General features: G+C 35.7%; 1 protein-coding gene across 1 annotated transcript in view; it reads right to left on the bottom strand.

Moving 5' to 3' along the window:
* Nucleotides 1–26,622, bottom strand: part of LOC140170718 (WD repeat and FYVE domain-containing protein 3-like) — a 167,808-nt gene that overhangs the window by 89,561 nt on the left and 51,625 nt on the right. The window contains exons 5-12 of the mRNA XM_072193953.1: nucleotides 15,262–15,454; nucleotides 11,451–11,637; nucleotides 8,620–8,786; nucleotides 7,206–7,423; nucleotides 3,459–3,882; nucleotides 2,424–2,525; nucleotides 1,629–1,825; nucleotides 680–818 (exon numbers count right to left, since the gene is read on the bottom strand). Coding sequence (XP_072050054.1) covers nucleotides 680–818; nucleotides 1,629–1,825; nucleotides 2,424–2,525; nucleotides 3,459–3,882; nucleotides 7,206–7,423; nucleotides 8,620–8,786; nucleotides 11,451–11,637; nucleotides 15,262–15,454 — 1,627 coding nt within the window. The remainder of the gene's footprint in view (nucleotides 1–679; nucleotides 819–1,628; nucleotides 1,826–2,423; nucleotides 2,526–3,458; nucleotides 3,883–7,205; nucleotides 7,424–8,619; nucleotides 8,787–11,450; nucleotides 11,638–15,261; nucleotides 15,455–26,622) is intronic.

The following is a 26,622-nucleotide window of genomic DNA, read 5'->3' as shown; positions in this document are numbered from 1 at the left end:
ACAGTTTTATTGTTAGATTATAATGTTTTGCGGATTTCCTTTTACAAATTAAGCGTATTGCTAACCGTCAAGCGCAGTATTATTTTGCACAAGGTCCTATGCACACGCTTGACGTTGTGCGTGTGTACGCGAGGGTTAACGCTAAAGACGACCTTGCAAAATATTTTAGTAGCAGTACTGTACCATCCTACAGGTTAATCTATTGTGCTATTCTAGTTGAAATCCATATAACCCCTGTGGAAGACATGACCTTTATCTCCCACACATGAAGTGTAGATTTCAAATGGAGTCACCCATTCAAGTAACCCGCTTCAAATTCACACTCCCTGTGTGGAAGATTGAGGTCACGCCTTCCATAGACGGACTATGGATTTTAACTGGAATAGTGCAATTGGGAGTTATCAAGTCTTGATGTTATCTGACATGTCCAAATAGTTTCCAGCAGTGAATGAACACCGATGCTAAATAACTGCATTCATTCAAAGTTTAACACTACACCTTGTTTCGTACAAAACAATGTCATAATTTAGGAACAAAGAAGTAACAAAATGATTTTGCTGTGATTTGCATTTTTTACCCTCTATCATAAAGTGTACTGAAAGGGGCATTTAAATGGACAGAAGTTTGACAAATCCACAGGGGGCCACTAATTAGATCAAATATGGTACCCACTACTTACTTGTGTTCCATGGTTCCTTGGGTGGGTCCTCAAGGCATCCCTCCATGGCTATGAGCACCGATATGATGTAGAGAAAACCACACACTTTACGGAATATCGTCCTAGATTTGTGGCTTTCTTGTAATACATTTAGCATGGACTGGAGGGAAAGGGGGAAATAATTCATTATTAGCATTAAACAAAATCAGAAAGAATAACAGTTATGTTGGAATTACTTTTTTCATCTTAAACATAGGCAACGTAAAAGGAAAAAAAACACTGTTCTGCGGGCCCGCCCGACCCAGATTTTGCATTTTGGGGACTGTTATTGGTGCATACATGTAAAATCGGTCAGGTTTTTTTATTTGGAAAATGTGGATTGATTTTGAATAAAACACACATATTTGAATCAATTATTTCATAAAATTTGCATATGTTTCTAACCTACAGGTGTATCATTCAAGAATTCACTAAAAAGTGCCCATATTATGAAGTATAAAATGTCTGCATGGTAACAACTGTGTGGTTTCAACCCAAGTATGTACCTTGTAACATAACTCAAGTAACCTACAACCTGTAACTCAAGTTACTTGCAACCTAATCCAAGTTAGTTGTAACCTACCCCAACAGTTGTTTGCTATCTTCAACCAAGGTTTCTTTCATGCAACACAAGTTGTTGCTACCTAACCCCAGTTACCTTATAACATAACTCAAGTAACCTACAACCTGTAACTCAAGTTACTTGCAACCTAATCCAAGTTAGTTGCAACCTATCCCAACAGTTGTTTGCTATCTTAAACCAAGGTTACTTTCAATGCAACACAAGTTGTTGCTATCTAACCCTGGTTACTTTCAACCTATTCAAAGTTGTTTGCATACCTAATCAAAATTACTTTCAACCTACCCCAAGTTATATGTAACCTAACCCAGGTTACTAACCCCAAGTTACTAAAAAACTAATCCAAATTACCTGTAATATATCTGTTTTGAGTTTCATTTCAGACATAGGAGCAGATTGCATGAGTCCCAACAGTGTTCCCATGTCATCCTCTGCTTCTTTGCCTGTAAGGACAAGCTGCTGTACCACAGTTAAAGCTTGCTGTCGGCATTGTAAATATGGCACTAGGTTGTGTGCACACCGTGCACCTCCGCACTCTCGAAATAAAGCTGTGTGAAAAAGAAACAAGGTAGGTTAAATGTGGCCTAACCCTGGATATTACTCGAATTGGTATATTATACCATATCATACAAAACCATATTCCACCCTGATGTGGCAGTGACATCAGTGCGCATTTCTTTGGGTGCCGCTTCAAATAGCTAGTGTTTGCTCAAAGCGCTGGCGTATGCATGCATGCGTTAAAGACACTGCATAGATGAGTGTGCGCAACAGCTGCCTCAACGAGTTGACGTTACTGCCACACTAGGGTGAAAAATTCGCAACTTTCGCAACGATCGACAGATCTATTCATATTTATTTATTTAATATTTGCCACTGCAAACTGCCTTTTTTGCGACACCGTGGATGTACTGAAGTTTTGACTATCCATGTGCAAAACTGACCCTACACCCAACTACGGCCATTGCTCATAACACTTTTAAAAGTTTTACGGTCTAGACACAACATCCAGGAACTATGGACATCCAAAATTATATTTCTCATTCTCATGTGTGTCCTCGTTTGCCTGTTTTACAAAAACACCCCTACACAGACAAACCCATGTGCTAACTAACTGCCAACACCCCTTGATTGTTACTGCAATTTTACCTGCATTTTCAATATTTTCATCTAGTAGTAATGTGAGTGCCTCCATCACAAGGAATGCTAAGGTCTGGTCCTTCTCTGGAATGACTATTTTATCAACTGAGCCTGTGTAAAAAGAGGTGTAAGCATACAAATATAATGTAAAATTATGCAACACATAAGTTCCTTTATCTTTTGTACCTTTATAGTGGATTGATCGCTTCAGGTGTAAAACTAACATTTATCTTAGTATTTACTCAAATGCCTAGTTGTTGCCCATTTTTAGTATTTAAAGTTTTGTATAGATTCATGTAACATTCATATAAAGTATTATCCTGAAAATTACTTGCAGTACAAATAGAAAGTTCACTCTCTTCGCATATGCTATTCAAAAGGATTTCCTCATACATAAAGGTTTTCACAGAAACCAATGAGATGCTGGTAAAAAAGTTTCCAATAATTAAAACACCTGTACGGGCAACAGAGGTTATGGCAGAAATCCACATAATCCCAAACTGAAGTCCTGTTGCTCCTTAATGGAGTGATTTTACACTTGCTGGCAGAAAAGAATGGTAATTGTTTGCATGTTGAAAGATTAAGTGGGCTTCTGACTGGCTAATTAAATACAATCCTACCAACGTGCCGGTAATCTTGATGTTTGATTATGCGTCAAAGGAGCGAACAGCACTCATCAAAGCACGCCTTATGTTGATTATTAACAGGGTGCAATCAAAACAAGAGAGTGTCATACTTCTCAGAAAGCTAGTATAAATCTTACGAGGAAATCCTTTGGAAATGTATATACTTTAATGCTGCATGGTTTCATACTTTTCTGCTGCTTATCGCTTTGACGACGATTTTGCTTCACTGCACATTCGCACCCCACCGCTTTGCCAAAGCCAACATTGGCTTTCATATTCAAGCCACTTGCAGAAAAGACACAGCGGCATGAAGGAGCGTTACGCCGCTCAGCAGCAGAAAATATGAAACCAGCATTAATTGGTGGTATTTTTTTAGTGTGTATGCTTCTTTATGAATATTTAGGACAAAGTGTCTTACCTATTTGTGATTCATGGTTATTATTTGGTTGGTTATCTTTGAGTGCCGCCGCATACCTATGTAGACAGGTCACCATGACCTCCAAGAGTCCCACCTCCCGGAAGACGTTCTTATACACCCCATTATGCCTCAGTATCTTCATCAAGCACCTCATAACACGCATGCAACTGTCCACCGATACCCCAGCCTTGATAAGCAGACTCATGCTGATCAGCTCTTTACACGGCACAAAGTTGAGATTAAACACGACAAACTCCAGCAGTTCTAGGATCTTGTTCTGTACCTCTGGACTCTTGCTGTTCATTCTGTCAATGAATTGTGACAGTGTGTGTTGTGGCTCCAGGATGAAATAGTTGATGTTATCTGAGTTGTAGATGGATGTAATAATTTCTATGATCGTTGTACACAAATGTTCAGCTGTGGCCTGATGTGAAAAAGAGTGGAGATTTGGAAAACATGATGAGGATACAATTGTTATAAATATTGGGCTTTCCAGTTGAAATCCATTATACACCCCCCTATGGAAGACATAACTTTGATCACCTGAATGGTACCTGAATGAGTGACTCTATTTGAAATCTACACTCCCTATGTGGAAGATTAAGGCTGTATCTTCCATAGGGGGTGTATGGAATTTAACTGGAATAACCCATTCTATGTTTGTGTCTATAACTTAAGATCAAGTTTGTGTGCAGATCTGTTGTACAAAAAGTTTTGACATAAGAAACCAACCAACTGATCAACGAAGGCATGAAGGCCTATCAGAGTTTTTGTTAAGGAATGGGTGAAATGCCAATTATACTTCTGGTTTCACTTCAGATGGGGAATGAGGAATCAGCTTAAAACAAACCTAGTAACCTTTATAGGGCTACATCGATCAATCGGTTTGTACTATAAATTGATCAATTTGAGCATAGGACATCATCACCCTGCTATGATAATTGCATCAGTTACATAATCATCCTAGTTATTTCTGATTAAATAATTTTTCTTTTAATTTTTCTTAATTATGTTTCTGTTTTAAAAAAATGAAAAAAGGTTGTATATTTTAAATGTACTGGCAACCTGAGAGCCTTGAAAAAAAAAAAAAAAAAAAAATTTGAGTATATCTTTGAATCCAACATATCACTCAAATGGATCTTTAATTATTGGAATGAGATTTCAATCCTACCATCTATCAAGGAAAAATATTTTTGAAAAAAATGTCACCATCTCATCCACCATTTTTTAATTTAAATCAAGCAAGCCTCAAACAAAGTTTTTATATACAAAATATGTTACCTAAGTGCTTCTTGAATTGATCAATAAGAGTTTATAAATAAGGTTAATTTGATAACAGTACCTCATGCTTTTTTTCCACAAATACTGCAAATAATCTCTGAATGAAAAACAGGTCAGATCATTCCTACCATTGACTGTTGAAGTTTGTAGGTTAAATATGGTTTGCTCAAGCAAAAATAAATTTACAAACAAAATTAATTGGGATTACAAAAATTTTGTCTGCACTGCTTTTGCATTCACCATTTGCAAGATTTATTACAACATGATTGCTCCATTTGTCAAAACCAGAATTTGGATGAACTATTATGAGACAAATCATTGCATCTTTCACTGATATGGCTGACCTGCTTTTGTGGAATGTGACATACATTCAACTATTGAGTGTTGATACATCGATACAAATGAATCAATGTTAGTATCAGTTTGCCAATAAAGGTAATCAAGTAATCAACACATTTTCCTTGGTACAAGTCACATGCCGCTGGGTGAACTCCCGGGGTAAACTCTTGCAAGTAAGCAATATCTTGAAAATGGGCTATTCCAATTGGATACCTGAGTGGAAGAAGGGCCCAACACAAAAATGAGCTAGACCCAGCATTTTATTGCCAGCAGACTGCTCTTCTTTGTACGTGTGAAAGAAGACCCCAAAATCCACTCTCTAAATAGTATCTCCATACACATTTAAATTATGGTTTGCATAGAATAAATGCCCAACTCCATGCAAGTTCTTTCTTTAATATCTCAAACACAGTTTTGATGGGAGTTGGGCTCTTCTTCCTCTTAGGTATTCAATTGAAATCCATACACCATCTATGGTCTTCCTTAATTTTCCACACAGGGGATGTACATGTAGAGTCAAATAGAGCCACCTATTCAGGTAATTCCAATTGATATTCACACACCCTGCAAGGAAGATTAAGGTCATGTCTTTCATATGGGGTGTATGGATTTCAACTGGAATAGCTCAACATTTAATCTACTCTTTAAAGGTACAAGCAAGGATTCTCGAGTACTAATATACTATAGGATAAGCCACTCGTTTGCGCAAATGAAGTCAGTCATTCAGCCTATGCGCGATAATGCATGTGATGGCATAGTACCCCTGTACGTGTATGAGTGTATAACCTGTGGAAGAGATGATGCAATGTTGACGTCATCGTTTCCAAAAAAATTAAATGGCGAAAAACGGCGAACATTTGGTCGAATCTTTCTATTACTATCATATCGTGAAAAACCAAATAGCTGAGGAGTTAGCTCAATATGCTAGGAAAATATTCTGTTCGAGGACCCTATGACGAGACTGGCTAAATAAGCTGTATTTTTGCTGGAAGGGGTCCGAAAAATTGGCAGTCGATGGGCGCCATCTTGGATAAATTTGGTGTACTGAAAATGCCCAGCAACTGTCAATCAAATACGAACTTGTCAATTGAATATAGGATAAGTCTGTTCCATCGTGGCAGAAGTACGCACAACGTTGTTGTGTGAACCGTGCGTAAATTTTAGGCTAAGGTGTCTCAGCGTTACCAGGACGTTACTAGGTGTACTGAAAAAGCCTAGCAACTGTCACTCAAACTGCCGATGTGTCAATTAAGTTGCCGTAATTAAAGTGACTTCAATTTTTATACAGGGTTTGAATACGAGTGTCACAGCCCTGGTACAAGTATGTACGTGCATACTGTCACATTAGGCTTCTCACTTCCTTCCATAATTAGACAATTATTCACAGTTTACAACATCATATATACACATGAGGGATGCACTTGGTGCTTTCAAATGTACATATCATGTCACAAGAATTAAATGTAGCAAAAGTACTTAAATGTTAACATAAAAGTGTCAATTTTTTTATGTTGAGGCCAAGGTTGCCAGTAGCCTGAAGTGACTTTGCAGGAAAAGCCTGGAAAAGCGCACAAATTTGGGCTATAAAACCTCAAAACAGGCTGAAAATAAATAAGTACAGACATTTGGAGTAAGAAAAGTAGGAAGTCAGACAATTGCCTGAAAACTGACATCCCTGATGGAGGCTCCAGAAACTGACATATAATCAGTACAAAGAGAGAAAAAAAATTGAGAGTCAGTGGGGATTGAACTCCTGGCGTCATGATTTCTAATTATTCAATGATGTGAGAAACATAATGTGACAGTAAAGCAACAGGGCACATCATATATTTCACAAAGTTGAGACAAATTCAAATTTGCTTGCTTCAAGAGTTTACCCAGTGGCATGTGCCCTGTCAACTGGTTTGTCGATAACATTGATTTGTTAACTGATACTAACATTGATCCGTCGGCATTGATGTATCAATACTTGCTTTTTTTGTTTTAAACATTTTTTGTGTTAACAGATTTGATATTAATGAAGTTCCAATGACTAACTAATCAACCAACCAAAACTGGTACACTTGTCTCAGGTGACATCAAAAATGGTCTCTATGGTTATTGCAGAGTTGATATCACAAAACATACCAAGCCTGTTCTATTGCAACAAACATTGATGGCTCCTTCTAACATAGAGAAGAGAATTTTCACATTAGAGAGTTGTGATTTCAGACGTTCAATATTATAACATCTTCCCTGCCATATCCTGAGGAAAACAAAGTTAAAATTGATTTCTTGGAAGCACACTAACCTTAAGGAAGACAGTTTGTAAGACTTGGAAGGCCTGAAGATTTTAACACTGTTTCCTGTTGGTAAAAAAAGGGGAAAACACAACATTTCTGGTTAGTATAATAATAAATAAAGGAAGATGGTCATTAGAGAGGAGCACATTTTTGGTGAAGGCATTTCTGTCATAAATATTACGAAATTAATAACACTATTTTGCAGGGACTGCCTTTTGAGGAGAGTGAGAGCTAGTACTGCTCTCCTTAAATCTGATATAGGAGAGTAATTTTAGCTCTTATATTCTCATTCTCTCCTTACATTCTACTGTAAATACTCTAAACAACTCTCCTTGAAGGCTCCAGAAAAGCTATTTAATGCTCTCCTGTAAATTCCAAAAGACAGTCCCTGATTTTGCATATAGTCTCTATTTGTATATTGTAGAGTCTCTGTTTGTATATTCTTCATGCCAATTTCTGACCAAAATGAAATTTGAACAAGTTTTATGTTCTGTTCAACAAAATAAAATACTGTGTCTGCATGCTATGGCAGGACCTACTCAAATGCCCCGCCAAATGTACGGTGGTAATGAACCTCATGTTGCATATACATAAACAACATTTAACAGCTTGCTCAGGATGTGTGGAATGCGGGCTAAGTACACATGTTGTTGACTTGACAGGGGTACTAGCAGAAGCTACATAGATTATGTCACAAGGAGGACATTTCTATTTGTTGACATTAATGTTTTCAAAAATCTACATGCATCCTTTTTATGGACACCCAGTAAATATGAAATGTGTTTTTATGTAGACAATTAATTATGGCACTCTCATGCTCTACAAACTGGCACATATGATGAAAAGTTCATCACATACTTCTTCTTCTTGGTTGAGTCGGTAGATACAGATTATTAAACTGCAGTTCACCAACTTTTTGGTTTCTGGTTTAGATGATTACACAATCAAAATACTCTTACAACATCAAGCAGACACAAACTACTCATGTCGAAATACAATCAAAGGCTTATAACCTGAACTGGCTATGTTTAAAATTGATATTTTCAGTATTAAATGTTTGATTGTTTCTGAAAAATTGAAATCCTAGCAAATAAAATGAGTCGCCTATTCGCCTTCATATATTTTAGGACAAAGGCGCCTGTGGCACGTACAGTGACCAATAGCCATGTATGTCAAAGCATGTGCTAAAATGGTAGAAAAACCTTAATACCCTTTGATATAACCAGTTCTTGCTCTAAGCCCTTGAACAGCAAACCCACCTGTGCCACTCGAGGCTGGTAACATGAACCCTGGAACTTGGAATGGTGCTTCATATACAATGGAATTTGGTCTCAATTCTTGGTACCCGCACATGCACAGTTCCTCAATGAGCAGAACCAGATTACGAAGGGAATGGATAGATTCCTGGTCTTTCATGGCCTCTAACCTGTAGGATATATGTACAAACATTCAAACAATGAATTACTTGATAAATACTTTACTAAACATATAGAAATGCATAATTATCACACACAAAATGTTCAACAATATAGTTTTCGAAAAACTAGAAAAGGCCTTTTCCCAGAGGTTAATCCAAAACACAGTTTCATCCCAGCTGAATTATCTTGAACGAAATATAGAACTATTCAAATCTGTAAAGCATTCAATCTATCAGATTATGAAGTTACTTGTATCAGAATATTCATATTCTCAGGGAATGTCTTTTGCAGTGCTGTATATGTTCAATGTCAAATTTGTATCAGTATGAAAGCTAGCATGTTTGCTTGCTTGTCTAAATTTTGTACTTTTTACATTTGAGAGTTATTTAATATGGCCTTGACTGGCCCTCTTCTCATTAAGTTAGGGTAACTTATTTCTTTCTTTGCATTTCTTTCTTTCTTTCTTCTCACAATTTGCTTCTTCTGCCACATCCTTGATCGGATTTTGACCAAACTCAGTCACAAGCAGTATTGGGTGGATGGCTACAATAGTTATGCGTTTTTTCAATGTCGAAGGTCATCCAGGGTCACAGAGGTCAAAAAAGGTCATTTAATCAAAAAAAGCTCCAATTGAGCTGAAATTTGAATACAATGATGCTTATGACTTTCTAAACATGTTTAAGATATTTTGATATTCATTTAAGGTCATTAAGGGGCCATAAAGGGGTCAAAGGTCAAGTTTTTCAAAATGCTCCAATTGAGCTGAAATTTAAATGCAATGATCCTTATGACATTTTAAACATTTAAAAATATTTTAAGATTCAACTAAGGTCATTGAGGGGTCATAAAGGGGTCAAAGGTCAAGTTTTTCAAAATGTTCCAATTGAGCTGAAATTTATATGCAATGATCCTTATGACATTCTAAACATTTTTAAAATATTTTAAGATTCATTTAAGGTCATTAGGGGGCAATAAAGGGGTCAAAGGTCAAGTTTTCAAAATGCTTCAATTGAGCTGAAATTTAAATGCAATGATGCTTATCTTATCCAGCACAGTATTGCTGCTTCAGATCGTCACAATCACCCGCCTAACTTACCTCTAAGTTCTAAACATTTCCTTTAAATTGTTCTCAAAGCCTCATCTGACAAAAGCCATTTTACTATGTATTATAGTAATTTTATCTTTTTTCTTCCTTTTAAGGGATCTAAAATGAGCGTTTATTGCATTTCGACAGTATTTTTTGTGGGACATGAGAGCACCTCGGACCTATCGAATTGCATTCTGAATACTGAAGCATGTCTTTCTGATATCAAATAATTTTCATTTTTGAAAATCACAATATAATACAAATTTTATGACAAATTATAAAATTTGATATTTTTCAAATTTTGATATATAACAGTCCTCGGTAAATTATATAAATCTAATGATATATTCTTAAAGTGTATGTAGCAGGGAGGAAAAGCCGACGGTCAATTGAAAATTTTGACATTTCATATTGAAGATATGGATTTTTTCCCAAAAAGACCTAATTTTTGTTGGTGTTTTGGGAAAAAAATCCATATCTTCAATACTGAAAGGTCAAAATTTTCAATTGATCGTCGGCTTTTCATCCCACCTACATACACTTTAAGTATAAATCATCAGATTTATAAAGTTTACTTCAAGTACTGTTAAATATCAAAAATATCAATTTTAATGATTTGCCATAAAATGTGTATTAAATTGCGAATTTCAAAAATCAAAATTATTTGATATCAGAATGACATTCTTCATATTCAGAATGCAATTCGATGTCTGATGTGCTCTGATGTCCCAAAATAAATACTGTCCAAACGTTCATACCCCAGCCCTTAACCACTCACTTATAGTAATGCGTTTTGGTTTCATGATGTGTTATATTTCCCTAAATGACGCAAAAGCCAACCGAGGCATGCTAACTCAATCACTTTTATGTTACTAAGAATAAACGTATGTCATGCCTGGCCTAGATAGTGAAAACAACCACTTGAGAATTAAACAGTCAATGCATGACACTGTTTTCATTTTGGGTTTTATGGTTTTGTTTTAGGTTTGTTTCCTTTTCATGACAACTAATATAGTTTGATCAGCTTGTAATCGACAGGAATTGTTAGGCTTTCACATGTACCACTACAACGAAAAGTAGCCCCCCGTTAAGAGTGATATAGTTGACCTGTCTGGTCTAAATTTTGAAGACAAAAGTACATGACTTGAAATAATAATTTGTGATGCTTCTGGCGAGGTGTCACAAGACTGTTCTTGAAATACAATATATTGAATTAGTAAAAACTGTCCTATGGGCATAAAACTTGGTGAGTACAGTCACCATCAGCCAGGTAATCGCGACAGCCGAGAACCGCCAAATACGGGTAACCGCCTAGTTGATATTAATCTGCGATGTTATAAAGCCTGCTGAGTACGAGCTGATCAAACTATAGCTTCACAGCTTTGATTGTAATCGCTCCTTTCTCTCAATTAGAAAGCTTCAGAACACTAATGGCAAAACTAACTCTGAGTTGAGTCCTATCAAACTACTCATGAATAAACTTAGCAGCACCAATCTGACCAATTTTTCTCATTACACAATAATTTATCAAATAAAAAGTTCCTGTTTTTTATGTAAGAATCTTGTTTGTTTGTTGACCACTGACCTAAGAACAAAATCAGCAAGGAAGATATAACCCTGACACGTCCGGAATTCATCCAGCAGTACATGTGACTTGTCGCTTGAATCTTTGAGAAAACAGAACACTGTGAAACACATCTCGACTATCTCCAGTGGCGTTAAAGCTTGCTCTTTCTGCATGTTATCCACACAAACGGCTAAACAATGGTTATCTGAAAGAAACAAACAATAATAGGCAAAGAATGCTGATAACTAATTTATGGTATTATTGTTTTTTACGTTAAACATTACATGTTTTGCAATCCTCAATTTGGGGTAGGTGGCAGAGCTATGGTGACTTGGATATATACATATATTAACTCTAGCACCTGAAAATACCACAAAGAAAGCCACTGCACATGCATGCATGCATCCCACATGACGATATGACGTAATCACCGTAAGTCATATATATGCACAGAATCGCTGGCTGGGCCAGCGACACCCTCATGACTACTGTCGGTGATCTTGTGCTTGGCACACGAGAGGTCCCAAGCTAAATTTGCAGGGGTACCAAATGACTTCTTTGTTCATCTTCTCTCCTTTTTCTTTCTTCTCTCCCTTCCGCAAAAAACCTTGGGCCGTGTTAGGGTTAATTGACATGTTTATACATCCATTGATTTGTGTGGGATGTTTTTGGTATTAGTATCAACAAAAGTTTACCAAATCACTAAAGCAGCCAAATGTAGCAATACATTCACTTTGCAAAGGTGTACATGTAGTTTTTCTCATCATTGTAGCCTTAATTATATCCGAGATAATATTATGTGGATGGGAAAATGCCCACAAGTTCGGAATGTGAAATAAGCTTAGTTCCACTTATGAGCAACATATGCTGCCTTAGGGACTTGGAAATACCTTTACCTTCTTATCAAAAAAAAAAGACTACACTTTCTTAAATTTACTGCCTCCACAGAAATAATACCTTTTAAAATCAGCATTGACATTTTGGATGTTGTAACTCTGACAAGCACACACAAGCAAATGTAAGACCTAGTCCAACTAGCAGAGACACCAGATTTGTCTTTTACATCACCAGCCATATTCTTTACCACTACCACAGAAGGTAACCGCAAAATCCAAAGGATTCCTGCCCCAAGATGCCCATCCCTATGTACGTGGTTTTGAGACTAAATCTTCATTATCTACAGGGTGTATCAAAATGATTGGCACCGAAGACTTCTCGTTTTTGCCGAAATTTTTTTACTATTTATTGTGCCAGTTTGGGGTTAATTGTTTAAATATTTGTACTTATAGTAGTTTTATCTTCTCTAAGAATTTTAGATCATAAAGATAGCACATTCTATTCAGAAGTTACATGATTCTAAAGAAAAGTAGGTGTTTTTACACTTTTCATCGTAACGCTGGATCAGTAGCGCACCATTTTCAAAGCTCTATTTAGTGCAAATACCTTGTGAGGATGATATGTTGAAAATCATGGAAATGTGTAATATTTTCCTTCATTCATAATATATATTGATGTAATAAACAATATTTATTGCTTGAGAGTAATATTATTGACTTGAATAATTTAGGTGGGGTGAAAGAAGTTTGTGTATCAACACCATCCAGGGCGGTAATTTAAATTGTATTTTTGAGATTACTAAGTAGATGGTGTGGCAGGATGGCTATATAATATAATAGACTGTAGACAGTGTAGGTTAGTTTAGACCCAGTAAAAGTTGTTGGAATGGCTCCACAGTATTCCACACTTCAGTGTGCATTGTGAATCACTGGTCGACACGAAGCTATGGAGAAGTGCAGATAAGATTTAGGAGACAGTTTCTCAGAGCAAGGCGTATCCCATGCAAACATGCTATAACTTGCCATGCTTCAAAATTTGATATGGGCAGTTACAGAATGGATGGACCCATCCCAGTTGTTAAGTTCTTTCAAGATAGGGCTTCAACTCACACTGCCAGAGTCGTAAGGCATGTAAGCCAGGGACTTCAGAAATTATCTTTCTAAAAGCATGTGTAAAGCAATTTTATGTTATGTATACTGAGGTGAGATATTGAAGAGTATGTATGCAATAAATGGATCAAGCAGTGAACCTATTCATCTTGTGTTGTGTAAGTAAAACCATGATTACGCCGATCTCCGCTCAAGTGACCACAGCTCCCAGATGCATCAACCTATCAACTTCAGATTAATAGATCAATAAGTTAATATATGCCCCTTTCTATTTATATTACAAAAACTATATTAATTAGCAATTTTCTATTTTTGATATATTTTTGAAAATGTCACATAGCCCGGTACCAATCATTTTGATACACCCTGTACTAACTGTGTATATCACTGTGTTATACTTATTAGTGATGACTGGAAGGCAAGCATTCCATGTCATGATTTATATGCAACTTTTGATTTGGACTGTACCACAACTTCCAATGCCATGGGTCTCATGGGTCACATGCTGGATGTTCCAACGCCATGTGTCTTTGCGCACTTGTTTCAAATTTCAGATGCAGGTCCAAAATTGTACAAAAACGGTTCTGCAGGTTCTGGGGATAAAGTCCGACAAAAATTGACTTGAACCTGGACCGCTGGCAACTGAAGGCATCACTCTAGTATGGTTCTGCTTCATAATAACAATTCAACTTCTTTTTGCATTTCATGGGTTAGATTAAAAGGAAACTATGGGCCTTTTTAGTAGGACTATGTAAGACTTGTAAAAGGCACCACTTTTTATCATGTTGTATCTTGAATGCATAATGTACTTCATGCACATGGTACAGAGTAAGGGGTGCAATGAAGGTATTTCAAATTGGTATTCAGAAAATTTGCCAGTATGGAAAGCTTTGTTTTAGATAGTGATTATTTTTTGCATGTTGTTAATGAATGTTTTGAATGTTAAGCAATGGCCTTGCAGTAGGTCATCATCTGCATTTCATACATAAAACTTTGAATAGCAAACACTGTCAATGCAGCTTTTTCTCACTTTTCCACACCCCTATGTTATCATTCTACTGGTCCATGTGACACTTACCATGTAGCCTATATATTTCACTCCTTCTTGGGTCAGCCCACCTTTTGATACAGTGAGGATTTTACTACTCTTTCTTGTGGCTGCTTTGCTTTGGAATGACAAAACTGTCAACTTGGCCTTTTCTCCCCACCCCTATTTTTATAATTCTACTAGTCCATGTATTTCACTACTTTTCGGGTCAGTCCATGTCTTGATAGTGGTGAGGATTTCAGTGGCTCCTCATTATAGCTTCTTTGCTTTGGAATGACAACTGGCCTTCTACAATCTTCCACACCCCTATTTTCATAATTCTACTGGTCCATGTGATACTTACTATGCATTGCACTTCTTCCTGGGTCACCCATGTCTTGATAGTGTAAAGCATTTAAGTGGCTCTTCATTTTAGCAATTTGCCTTTAGAATGACAAAAACTGTCATATCAGGTTTCTTTTTCCATGCCCTTAAGGGGGTACTACACCCATTGATAAATATGTGCGTATTTTTGAATATTAAAAAAAAAAATAATAACACACTGGTAACAAAAGTTATATAGGGGCAAGGAATCCAGTTACTACACTAGAATTTCAGTGACTCAAGACAAGCGGTATGTTATTTATGATAAGAAAAGTGGTACAGCTAGAATGTACCTGATTTCTTAACATAAATAATGAAACACTAATCTTGAATCACTGAAATTTCAGTGAAGTAATTGGATTCCTTGCCCCTATAATATACATAACTTTTGTTACCAGTGTGTAGTTATCTTTTGAGAAAAATGAAAAATTAGTCACAAAATTTATCAGTATCAGATTCATGAGAGACTTACCATGTATATATTTGACTACTTCTTGTGTCAGACCATGTCTTGATACAGTGGTGAGGATTTCAGCAGCTCCTTTCCTCCAGATGGCATTGTGTGGAGGACACCAGCTGGTTATGACACTGAACAATAAGGTCAGATCATCCTTCTTGGCAAGCTCTTCAGCAGGTGATGGGAAACTGCACAAACGAACCAGTAACTGCAAAATAATAATAATAATAATAATAATGTCAACGGTCAAACTTATCATCCTGTGAGTCATGTGACTGTGATTTTTGTCTTGTCTGCAACCTCTGATCCCCTCTTTGTTCTTACTGAGGACAAGTGTATCTAAAGTTGGTTTTTTTAAACTTCCGTGGTCGTGCATGTGCGTATCAGCATGACACGTAGCGTAAACGCAAAAAGCAATAAACAATCACGCTGATTGGCTGATCAATGCACTTGACAACAAGCCGGAGAGAACGCAAATAACCAAAGCGTAACCAGACAAAAAAAGAAAAAAAAAAAAACTTTACTCCTCCTAGTTTCCTGTTGATGGTTTATTGTCCTCTGTTGCTATCTAACTCTTCTCTCCCATCTTTGTTATGTCATGTCAAAACCCATCAATGTCAAGTCATATCAAATGTCATGGTGAACATACTATAATGTTAAGTGTAAATAAACACAAAAACTCATGTCATCATTCACATCTTGTCCTTGTTTTTATCATTCACAAGAAAGATCAGCATCTTCAGCAAATATCCTAGAACTGCTGGCGAGCCTTACAAAAGGGCCCTTGACTGCCGCACATTCCTCTACCACCTTTATATATGAGTGACCCCCCGGGGCTACAACTTAACAAGGAATACCAGAAGATTATTCCAAACATGCTCTTCTTCATCTGTCAGGGAGGGAAACCTGTTATTTCTCAAATTTTATTTATGATGTTTGTCACTAAGAACACATGCAACACACACACTGTATGCACAGTACTGATGTTTGATTTCCTCACTACAAGGACTGCCTCCATGATAACATTAACAATGCTCTGTACAAATCATGTACTGCCCTTTTATCTTCAACCCACTTCCTATTGACTGACATAAGACTGTCTACAAGCTACCCAGCTCAGACCATCATTATGTGCTACACGACCTCTTTACAGTCATGTTCAACCTCACAGCCTTCTTTCAAACCTGCTTGACATAATTTAAGGCAATTAATAATTGCTCGCCTATCAGTAAATGGTACACCTGAGGATGTGGAGTGATTCTATAGAAATTCAAATACTGCATTCTTAATTTCTGCAAATCTTGTGGTTCTTTTGACCAAAACAGTACAAAGTAAAAGGATTATATATTTTGCCAATGTCTGAAAATCCATATTTTGGTATAGACTTTTAAAACCCGAAAAACCTAATAGTAATAAGTAACAAAAAGTGAGGTGGAGTGGTAAACACCTAGTCATGACTAGGTGTTTACCGCTCCACCTCACTTTCTGATGAAAATCATGAAATCCCATGGATGTGGGATGAAATATCAAGTAAGTCAAATATTTGTTGAGAGAACTGTTTAAAATCTGTGTTTATCAAGTAACAAAAATGATCCATAAATCTGAATTGTTAACAAAAGACTTCTGTGACTTTTTATACTGCTGGCTTTAATTTTGAAAAAGATGTGCAAACCTAAAATGGTACACCATGCACATTTCAGTCTCCTTAAAAGGCTTATTCAGGGATCACAGCAAAAGTGTAAAAAGATAACAACTTGTGTATAAATTGGCTAAAAGTTACAGATAAGTCATTAAAATTGCCATTAGGTATTAGTCAAAAACAAGGAAAACAGCAGTAATGACAAAGTTCAAGTCCAATTCAAATACAGTAGCTAATTTCTCTACTAAATATTTATGTAGAATGTCTTATTTTGTCTTTAATACATGGCTTTCGGCTTTCCACTTTCAGCACATCTATGACACTAACAAAGGTGCCAAAATCTGAATTTTATTGATTATTGCATCTCAGTATCAGCAAATCTCTGAATAGGTCTCTAAAGGTAGATGGTCCAAGTGTACATGTTTTCTACCTCACGTTAAGGACCATCACCCAAACATTCTTATCCCAAGGTTTTGAGTTAAATTGCTCCTCCAGTGATTTGAATTCTAGAAGTCAAAATGTGATTCACAGAGGGAGCCCATATATACGATTTCCAGGGTGGCAACAACAAAACTACCATGTTTTTGTTCTTACCACCAAAGTAACACAATCCAAATCTGACATTTCAAAGAGAAAAATTGTAAGGTGTATATAATACCCCTTTAACCTTACCACATTTCTTCTAACAAATGCCTAGCTGACAGCAAGTTACACATCCTAATCAGTCATCAATATTTAAATCTCACAGTCTGCTTCGCTCTCTCTTGGATTATAAAGTTAAGGTGCAAATTGATAGCCCATTTCATTGCCATGTGATGACAAGTATCTCCATGATAACGGGCAACAATCAGTCACTGCGACCTATATCCGATGAACGCTAGTGCAAATTTTTTTAACAAGACAACGTGCTCTTACACGTGGAGGGGAAGAATTGCAGCCCTGCCAGCCTACCGAAGTCAAAAAGAAGGGACATTGAGGCCAAAACCTTGTACATGTACACAAACCAGGTACCGACAAATTCAAAGACTTGAGGTGTGCGATACTTTCAGAATTCAGGAAAGGTTTAATTTTTGCAGGTCTAAATTGAACACAATAGACTTAAAGAGAATGCTATCGCAAAATTTTAAAGTGAAATTTGCATCATTTTCTGCTGTTCTTACATTTAAATTTGCCCTCAATGACATTTTCAGAAAGCAGGACTGTCCCTCTTTTTCACTTTGGAAAACCCCAAATGAGGGACAGTCCCTCAAAATGAGTGTCTGGAATTGCATTTTTGAACATCATGTCTTAAATTATTAGGTACATGTATAACTATTGTTAGCAATGTCAAAATCATCATTTTATGTTCAAAATCTTTAAAGCTATATACCAAAAAAAACTGGACTGTTTTATGAGATGCTAATTTCACTTTAAGTACCGGATTTTATTTTCAGACTTGACATGTTTGTTTTTCAGGTTAAGCTATGCTGTGACATCACCATGGGATTTCCCTGGACAAGATAGAGTACAGTAATTAAAATATGACTCATCTCTGCAACCTATTGATTACAAGTAACAAACCTATTGAAGCTCCTTATACACCGCCAGCTATGGCCATCTACACACACTGCCATGCTAGATCTGATTCAATCTGGAGTGTGGCTCACAAAGTCACAATTTTGAATTTTGATATACTGTGAGTATCCAATTGGTACAGGGGTGGGAGCGGGTTGCTCAGTAGAAATGACCATACAGGCATGTGCCGTAAATATGGGTCTCGTTTTCGGGCCTCTGGTTTACAACAGCACTCTTGTTGGTCAATTTTGGTAAAAATATTGGTCACTTTTTGTCAATTTTCAAAAAAATACCCTATTTTTACCTAACTGATGCCAAACCGATTACTTAAAATTAATTACCAATTGGGCTATTCAGTTGAAATCAATACACCCCTATGGAACAAACATGACCTTAATATCCCACACAAGGGGTGCAGATTTCAAATTGAGTCACCCATTCAGGTAACCCCATTTCAGATCTCCACCCCCTTTCTGGAAGATTAAGGTTGTGTCTTCCATAGAGGTTGTATGGATTTCATCTGGAATAGTCCATTAATACACCTGCGAGTCTGAAAATGCTACCCTACTCAAGCATACATCCACATACCCACCTTACCATTAAGATACCCCCAGATTGAAATCTAGGACTGGACCAACTCATTATGGATTCAAAAAGTCCTGTGAATGGCCCTGTTATATAAGGGATGTCTATAAGCAAAGTAAAAACAATCTCTGCATTACGTGGGTATCTCGAAAATCACATTATTTCTACAGTCAATAATTTTCACACATTTGAGTAATTCACATTTTTAAGCATTATACATGTTCCGACATTGACACTATCTGCCAAAGAAAACATTTTTGGAGAAATGTATTTCTAGCACAATTTGATTTTGTGCATCAAAACCTCACAGAAGTAAAATTTTAAGTGTTGCAAGAATGTTAAATTTTAAGTGTTGCAAAAATTGTGATGGTTATTTGGGGTCAAGTTTGATCTAGTAGAGAAGTGAAACCTGTTCAGTCGTATTCTATGTTACACTTCCTCTCTATGATGTAATGCTACATTTTGACGCTATATATAAAGAGATAGCTAGCTAAAAGATGACATGCAAGACATTGTTCCAAGTTACTACATGTGTACGTAGTATTTCATGCATTTCATTAAACAAAACCAAGCTCCTGCTATTTATCATGCATTAATTCCATGGCACCATGATTATTTTCAGGGGAAGGGGTTTAACATATTATATATTACCCCCCAAAAAAATAATCTCATTTATATACAAGAATTTATCATGAACCTTAAAAGTTCTTTCAAAGATTACACTAAATTTACATCCAAATTCTAAATCAAATCCTTTCAAATTCATCTGGCCTCCTCCATAATGATATCAACTTAAAATATAGCTGGGATGAAAAGCCAACCTTCATTTGAACATTTTGACCTTTCCCATTGTTGAAGATATACATTGGAAGGGGGAAATTTGTATATATCGCCAATTTCAAGAAATTAAAATTATTTTATATCATCAGGACATTCCACGTTCATTCAGAATGCAATTTAGTGTGTCTGATGTGCTCTGAGGTCCCATAAAAAATAATGTTAAACCAAACTTGTTTATTTTTAATCCATATATCCCAAATCAACTTGCAGTATTTGCTATGTGATTATAACACATATTACTTTGACTTGTCTTATCTTAAGAACCACTGCACCAATACTATAATGCATTATTTGTTTATATGTATAAAGTTACAAGAATTCCAATGATTTTCCTCCACATTTATTTTTCTAAATTTCAGGATCTAGCAGCAAACCTGAAGTGGACATTTGGAAAGAATTACCCATGACACATTCATGTTGTATAGTTGATTGCATGATGTCATACACACATAAAGGATAATGACGGTCAGATTGACTGCCACATGGAGTGTGATGGGGGCGTAACACAATGACTGGATGTCTTCATCAGTCTTGATTTGGGTAATGAATATAGATGAAACAATGGCTTCCATCAAGACATGAGTAACACATTTAGCAATAAATCTTAATATTAAGTGAGTAAAGTGACTATCATTATCTCTTGAACAAGCTAGAGATATGATGACTATGTATAAGCAGCACTCTATACGATTGACATTAACTTACACAATGAAAATCTTGTAGAATGGAAAAACCAATCAACTAGTATTCTTAGTCAGTGGGAGTGGTCTATTACGTAGACACATAATCTGATTGGACAATCGCATGAATTTGGGTGTCGTCTATCAGGCTGTAGATGACCCCACGTCATCATGAGTGTTGATAACGCGGAAGTGCGCGTATATATCGCGTTGTATGCGTAGACGCAGTACGGATTACACCCACACGCTAGCAGTACGCGCAACAAAAGATGTGAAGTTAGAAAAAGGGGAGTTTTTATGACGGTAACCATATTTTTGCTGTAAAAAATAGTTTACAGTTATTTAAAAAAATAATATTTAACTGACTAAGAATGAGAATAAACGATAGGAATTTTTATTTTGACTAGATCCTCTACCTTATTCTCTAGGTATCTAAAGAGTTCAGATGCAAAAGGCATTGATATTATACACCCTACTTTTTTTAATCCGAAGTAAATTTGTGAAAATATTATCAAAAGGTAGCACATATTTTCTTATTAATTTCTTTATATTTACCAGTTATATTTTGACGATATCTCAAATTAAGAAAAATTGTTCACTTTTTGCATGTGAAATATTTTCAGTGTCATTTCAGGGGTTCATTTGATCACACTGTCCGGAATCTTAATTGCTTCTTGAAAACTCATCTGGCAAGAATCAAGATGGTATCAACTCATTCTTTGTAACTCACTTTTTGTAGAAAGTGCATGAATTATCGTGAAACTTAAACAAGTACAGTTTGAATAATCCATTTTGATTTTCCAAAAACATGCCATCGATTGGCCGATTCTTGCCAAATCTGAAGTCTTGCAATTTCAAGAATTTCAAAAAACATATCACTGATCATCAGATGGGAATAAAATGAAGACTGATCCTAATTTAGATCATTTTGAGTCAAGAATGACCAATTTACCAATAAATGATGTTATTCATTGAGGCCAATAATAAATTATTTATTTCTTCCCTTTCTTTCTTGTTATGATACCTAATTGCATTTTAAGGGTTATTCCAATTAAAATCCACCTCCCCATTCCAATTGCACTGTACAGATCTGTTCAATCCAGCTTAAAATTTTTGCTATAACATTAAATTTCATCCTGATGTGTCAGTACGCATCAGGCGCAGCACTCACATGCTTAAAGCTGCCTCATAGATGCATGCACAAAACAGCTGCCTCAACACACTGACATCACTGCCACATCAGGGTGGAAACTGGTATTGTCTGATGTTAAATTCCAGATTGTCAGGGAGTGGATTCTATAACCTAATCCCAACATATTACATTCAGCACTTAAACCTTTATTTTGCTGTTTGAAACAAATACCTACATACACCCTCTACTGATTAACTGAACCTAGAAAATGTGTTCCTTTTGAAATCTCACCAAGCAGATCAATGTAGCAAACCTGACTAAAATCTACAATGATGTTGAATGTTTCATTAAGCCATTAAAATTGATGTATCTTAAATTAAAGGATATACTTATCAGGTGTGTATCGATTGAGTTTATAGATTACAGAATGCTTACAGATTTTTAATTACTAATCTTAATGAGTTTTCATTGATCCTACACTGCATACACAACATCCATTTTATTTCCTCAGCTGAAGGAAATGGAATTTGGGAAGTAGATAACTAATTCTCACAACTTTTTTTCTTTCTATTTTTGGAGTCCAATTTCACATCAGCACTACTCACAAATGTGGTGTGTGACCCATGGCATACATCTCTTAGTGCATGATGTTCATTATTTACATGAGTGCTGGCCAAGATTGTTGTTACGACTAATTAAGTTTGAGTTTGGGGAAGAAACTAGGTGAGATAAAATATAGGTACCCTGAATGTGTATAAAGATGTAGATCACGTAAACAGGGCTGGAAAAATGAAAATGTCCTTCAAAAAGACAAATTGTCCCTAAATTCAAACCTCCAAATTTCCGGAAGGAGCAACATTTTTTCCAGGCCTCCAAAAATCAAATGTAAAATTGTTTGTCATTGGTATTTATTGAAAGGATTTTTAAACGTTTATTGTGGTGCCACCGTGGAACTCCTGCCTAAATTAAAACAATCCTATAATGTACCTCCGAAACCTCCCCTCTATAATTTCCATTTGTATATTAGCATTGTAACTGTAAAAATTTTAAATCGGAGCTTTTTGTAAGGCACCATTAAAACATTGTTCTAGTCAGCATTTTTTCCAGGCACCTGCATCAGGGTAAATTTTGTTATCAAATGTTTTATTTAATGTGATTAATTGTTATGAACTTAGAAGTATAATATTTAGTATCTTTTCCATATAAATCAATGATTGGTACAAGTCTTCTTGCCACCATATATATCTACCCAGTATTCGAAAGTCTTGATTTTTTTAAGATTTTATGCATTTGTTTCTACAGTATCTCATATTGTGGCTCATTTTTATCATTTTCATCCGTTTGTTCCCCACCTTGAACTCCCCGCCTCCTGCCCTAATCACTGAATTAAAATCAATTTTAGATTTCTATGCAATATAATGTAAATTTGTCTCCCATCAGTTCAAGATGGAGAATAATGAACACTCTATTGATTTCAACCCTATTGCCTCTATAATTTTACCATTTTGTATATTATAAAAAAGACTACACAGCATTGTAACTGTATAAAATTTTAAATCGTCTTATTTAGTTGCGAGTTTTATAGGATGCATATTTTGTAAGGCACCATTAAAACATTGTTCTAGTCCTGAGCATTTTAATCATATTTTTATTTTCTTAATACTTTGTATTTGTGTACAATACTTTCCATATATGTGTATGTCCATACGGATCAGTGGAAGAACAAAGATTCATGTATTTTCTTTTGAATTTGTTGTACCTTTTAGCTCATTTTTATCATATCCATATTGAAATAAAAAGGTATATTGAACACAATATTCACATCTCTTTAAATTTTAGATTTCTATGCATTTGTTGAAATGTTATGAAAATGTCGTTGTCCATCTGACTAAAGGCAACACTGTGCAGCAGAAAGAATTTTATTTCATTTCATATAAAGGATTTTTTTTGGCAACCTTTAATTTGAACACTTGAAACTATAGGATCTTGTCTGGTCTCCATAAAAAAACACAGAATACATTAATGTTGATGTGGAGTTGGCCAACAATAGATGAAAAGTTTCAAGAGGGCCTTCTGGTAGTAATTTTGAGACTAATATAAGATCAATTTGACACCCTTAACGTAAACAAAAACAAAATTGGACGCTTTATTGGGGTGCGGACAACTTTACTTCAAAAATCCATTTTCAAATAATGTAAAACGTAGAAGTTTTTAGCCTTAGCAAGTCGCCAAACTCAGTAATTTATTATAGATTTTTATTTTCTTAATACTTTGTATTTGTGTACAATACCATATATGTGTATGTCCATACGGATCAGTGGAAGAACAAAGTTCTGTATTTTCTTGAATCTGATTATTACCATATTTAAAGGTATATTGTACCCTTTAAATTTGTGAAATGTTATGAAATGAAAAGTTCCGAACTAAAATGTCCAACACTTGCCAGAAAGATATTTCAAAGGACCTTTAATGAACAAATAAGAATCTTTATTCCTAATATTAAGATGGGACGGGACCAACAACTGATTTTCAAAGGGCCAGTAGAATTTTCTGTATACAAGATCACATTTGTGCATGTATTTCTTCCTCAAGTAATCATGATGCTTTGCAAGTTAATTTGAAGCACATCAATTAACCTAAATAAATTTGACATTAACTTTTGCATCATTACATATTTCTCCACTAAGTTATCCCAAAAAATAACTAAAATTACAGACTGACTGTATTAAACATCGTCAATACTCAACACGCTTCAGATATAAGATTTTTCAGTTTAATTGAAAACAGAATGGTATCTTTTATCTGTGAAAAGAAAATTTCTCATCTATTTTTACCAAAATTGACCCATATATTGTATTGCATGTAATGTATCCCAGTGTATTTTAAACCCAATTACTACTGACACTTATGAAGTTAATCACCTGTTTAATTGAGATATCGCTTGCTTGGCAGACTGGCTATAATTTACTGCTAAATTACTAAATTACTGTGTTTCAGAGCATCAATGACTAAGAAATAAGATACATTGCACATAATCATGTGTACATATTTTGTGTATATGCCCCAGTTCTGTACAATTTGATTAAAGGAGGGTAACCCTATTGGTTTTGGATATGGATTGTCTTTAAAATTACATAATAATATCAATATTGCCTTCTTTATGCTGCTTTGTGAAAAAATGAGAGCATTTTCAGCGTAAATGTGAATAAATAGCCAAATTTGCAATCCAATACCTTGGTATACGTGAATTGCATTCTGGGCAGGCAAGCAACAACAACAATTCCCGTTCGTATGACGAATGCTGACATGCTGTACAATGCCCGGCCCGTATTGAACGGAAAATATTTGGGGGTTTTTCGTACCGTTTCAGAAAAAAAGGAAACAAAATATATTTCCCCTTGCAATATGTACATTTCAAATGAATATAAAAAGTTTGGGTTAAAATGGAGAGGAAAAAAAACCTTCCGACACGGGTTTTGAACCGGTATCTCTCGGTAACGCACAATGCGCTAACCAATTGAGCTAATCAGCCCACTACGTCCATCGTGGAGTTTTTATAACTAAATACGGCGCACCGTCTCCTCAGCAGTTAGTGTGGTTCGCTTTTTTCACAGAATGTGTATGACGCGAAACCAAAGTAGCTGTTGAGGAGACTGATGATTCGCAATTAATTCCCTGCCCAGAAATCCAAAGTAATTTTTATTATTTACAAAATGGTAGCCTGTAAAAACCGCTGTGTTTCATGATTTCTCTGGAAATACATTGACTTGGAGCGTCAAATTTCAGGATAGTAATGAGAAAAATAGTATCTATTATGTGATACCAAAACCTCATCAACAATGAAAAAATCGGGGATGATGCTGTCGATCGGGTTACAGACCTTTAATAAAATTCTGACACAAAAAGTGAAACATTTGAAATCCACAAAGTATAATTTGATACAAATATTTTGGTTATTTAGCTCTCAACTTGTAAAGATTTTTAAAATTTAAATGGCCTTCTATTGGGAGCAAGTTGTATGTGTCCTCATGCCTTATAAAGGGGTGGTCAATGATGGCCTTATAAGTTATAGGCCTTTAGATCATTCCCTCCATAATCGTTTTGTTTAATCTTCTTTTATAGCAATGTATTTTATAAGAATTAGTCTTTTTTGTGATTATGGAAATAAAGTTGTCAGAAACACCTGCTCTATAGCAGAGATTCCTTCCTTTTACAAATTCCCACATTACTACCAAACTGAGAGTTGTGTCTCTTCTACATGGTTACATAAGCCACTTCACCTCCATTGCCCCTCTTCACTCCGGCTGAAACAGAACCAGGCTTTGATTTTTAAGGAGAGTAGGAGTGATCGGTCCCCATGGCTCTCCTTGAACTATTATAAGGATTGTGATTTATTGTTATATATAACTTGCCTAAATTGAAGAACAAATTGCAATCTTCAATTTAAATCCTACCCTTGATATCTCCCCTTAACTTATTCATGAGAGTGGTATGCAACTTGCCTACAATTTAAAAAAACTTAAGGCCTGGAGAAGGGTAGCAACATATACATGTATGATGTTAAGGACACAATTTTCACTCAGCAGAAGAATTGAATACCTAAGTGGAAGAAAGGGCCCAACTCCATCAGAACTGTTGGTTGGCATCATTAAGAAAAACTGAAGTCCCCAAATTTATTTTTATTTATTATTTTATAGACAGAATATTTTTCGCCTCAGGGGACCTTTTATACATGAACATACAATATTACATACAAAATTATATATAATGTTTCCATGACAACTGTACAGGTCTTATGAGCTGGAGTTGGGCCCTTCTTCCACTAATATACTGCAAGTGCCAATTCTGTGTTATAAATAGCTAAAAAGAAGGTAATCACCAATATGCACAAGTAGAACTTCATGTAATATGTTAAAGAAAGTTTATTGTAGTGATTGAAGCAGATT

Source organism: Amphiura filiformis, chromosome 15 (assembly GCF_039555335.1).
Source record: "Amphiura filiformis chromosome 15, Afil_fr2py, whole genome shotgun sequence".
In the NCBI taxonomy this organism is placed as follows: Eukaryota; Metazoa; Echinodermata; class Ophiuroidea; order Amphilepidida; family Amphiuridae; genus Amphiura; species Amphiura filiformis.
The sequence above is the reverse complement of the archived record's forward strand: the minus strand, read 5'-3'. Positions and strand labels throughout refer to the sequence as shown.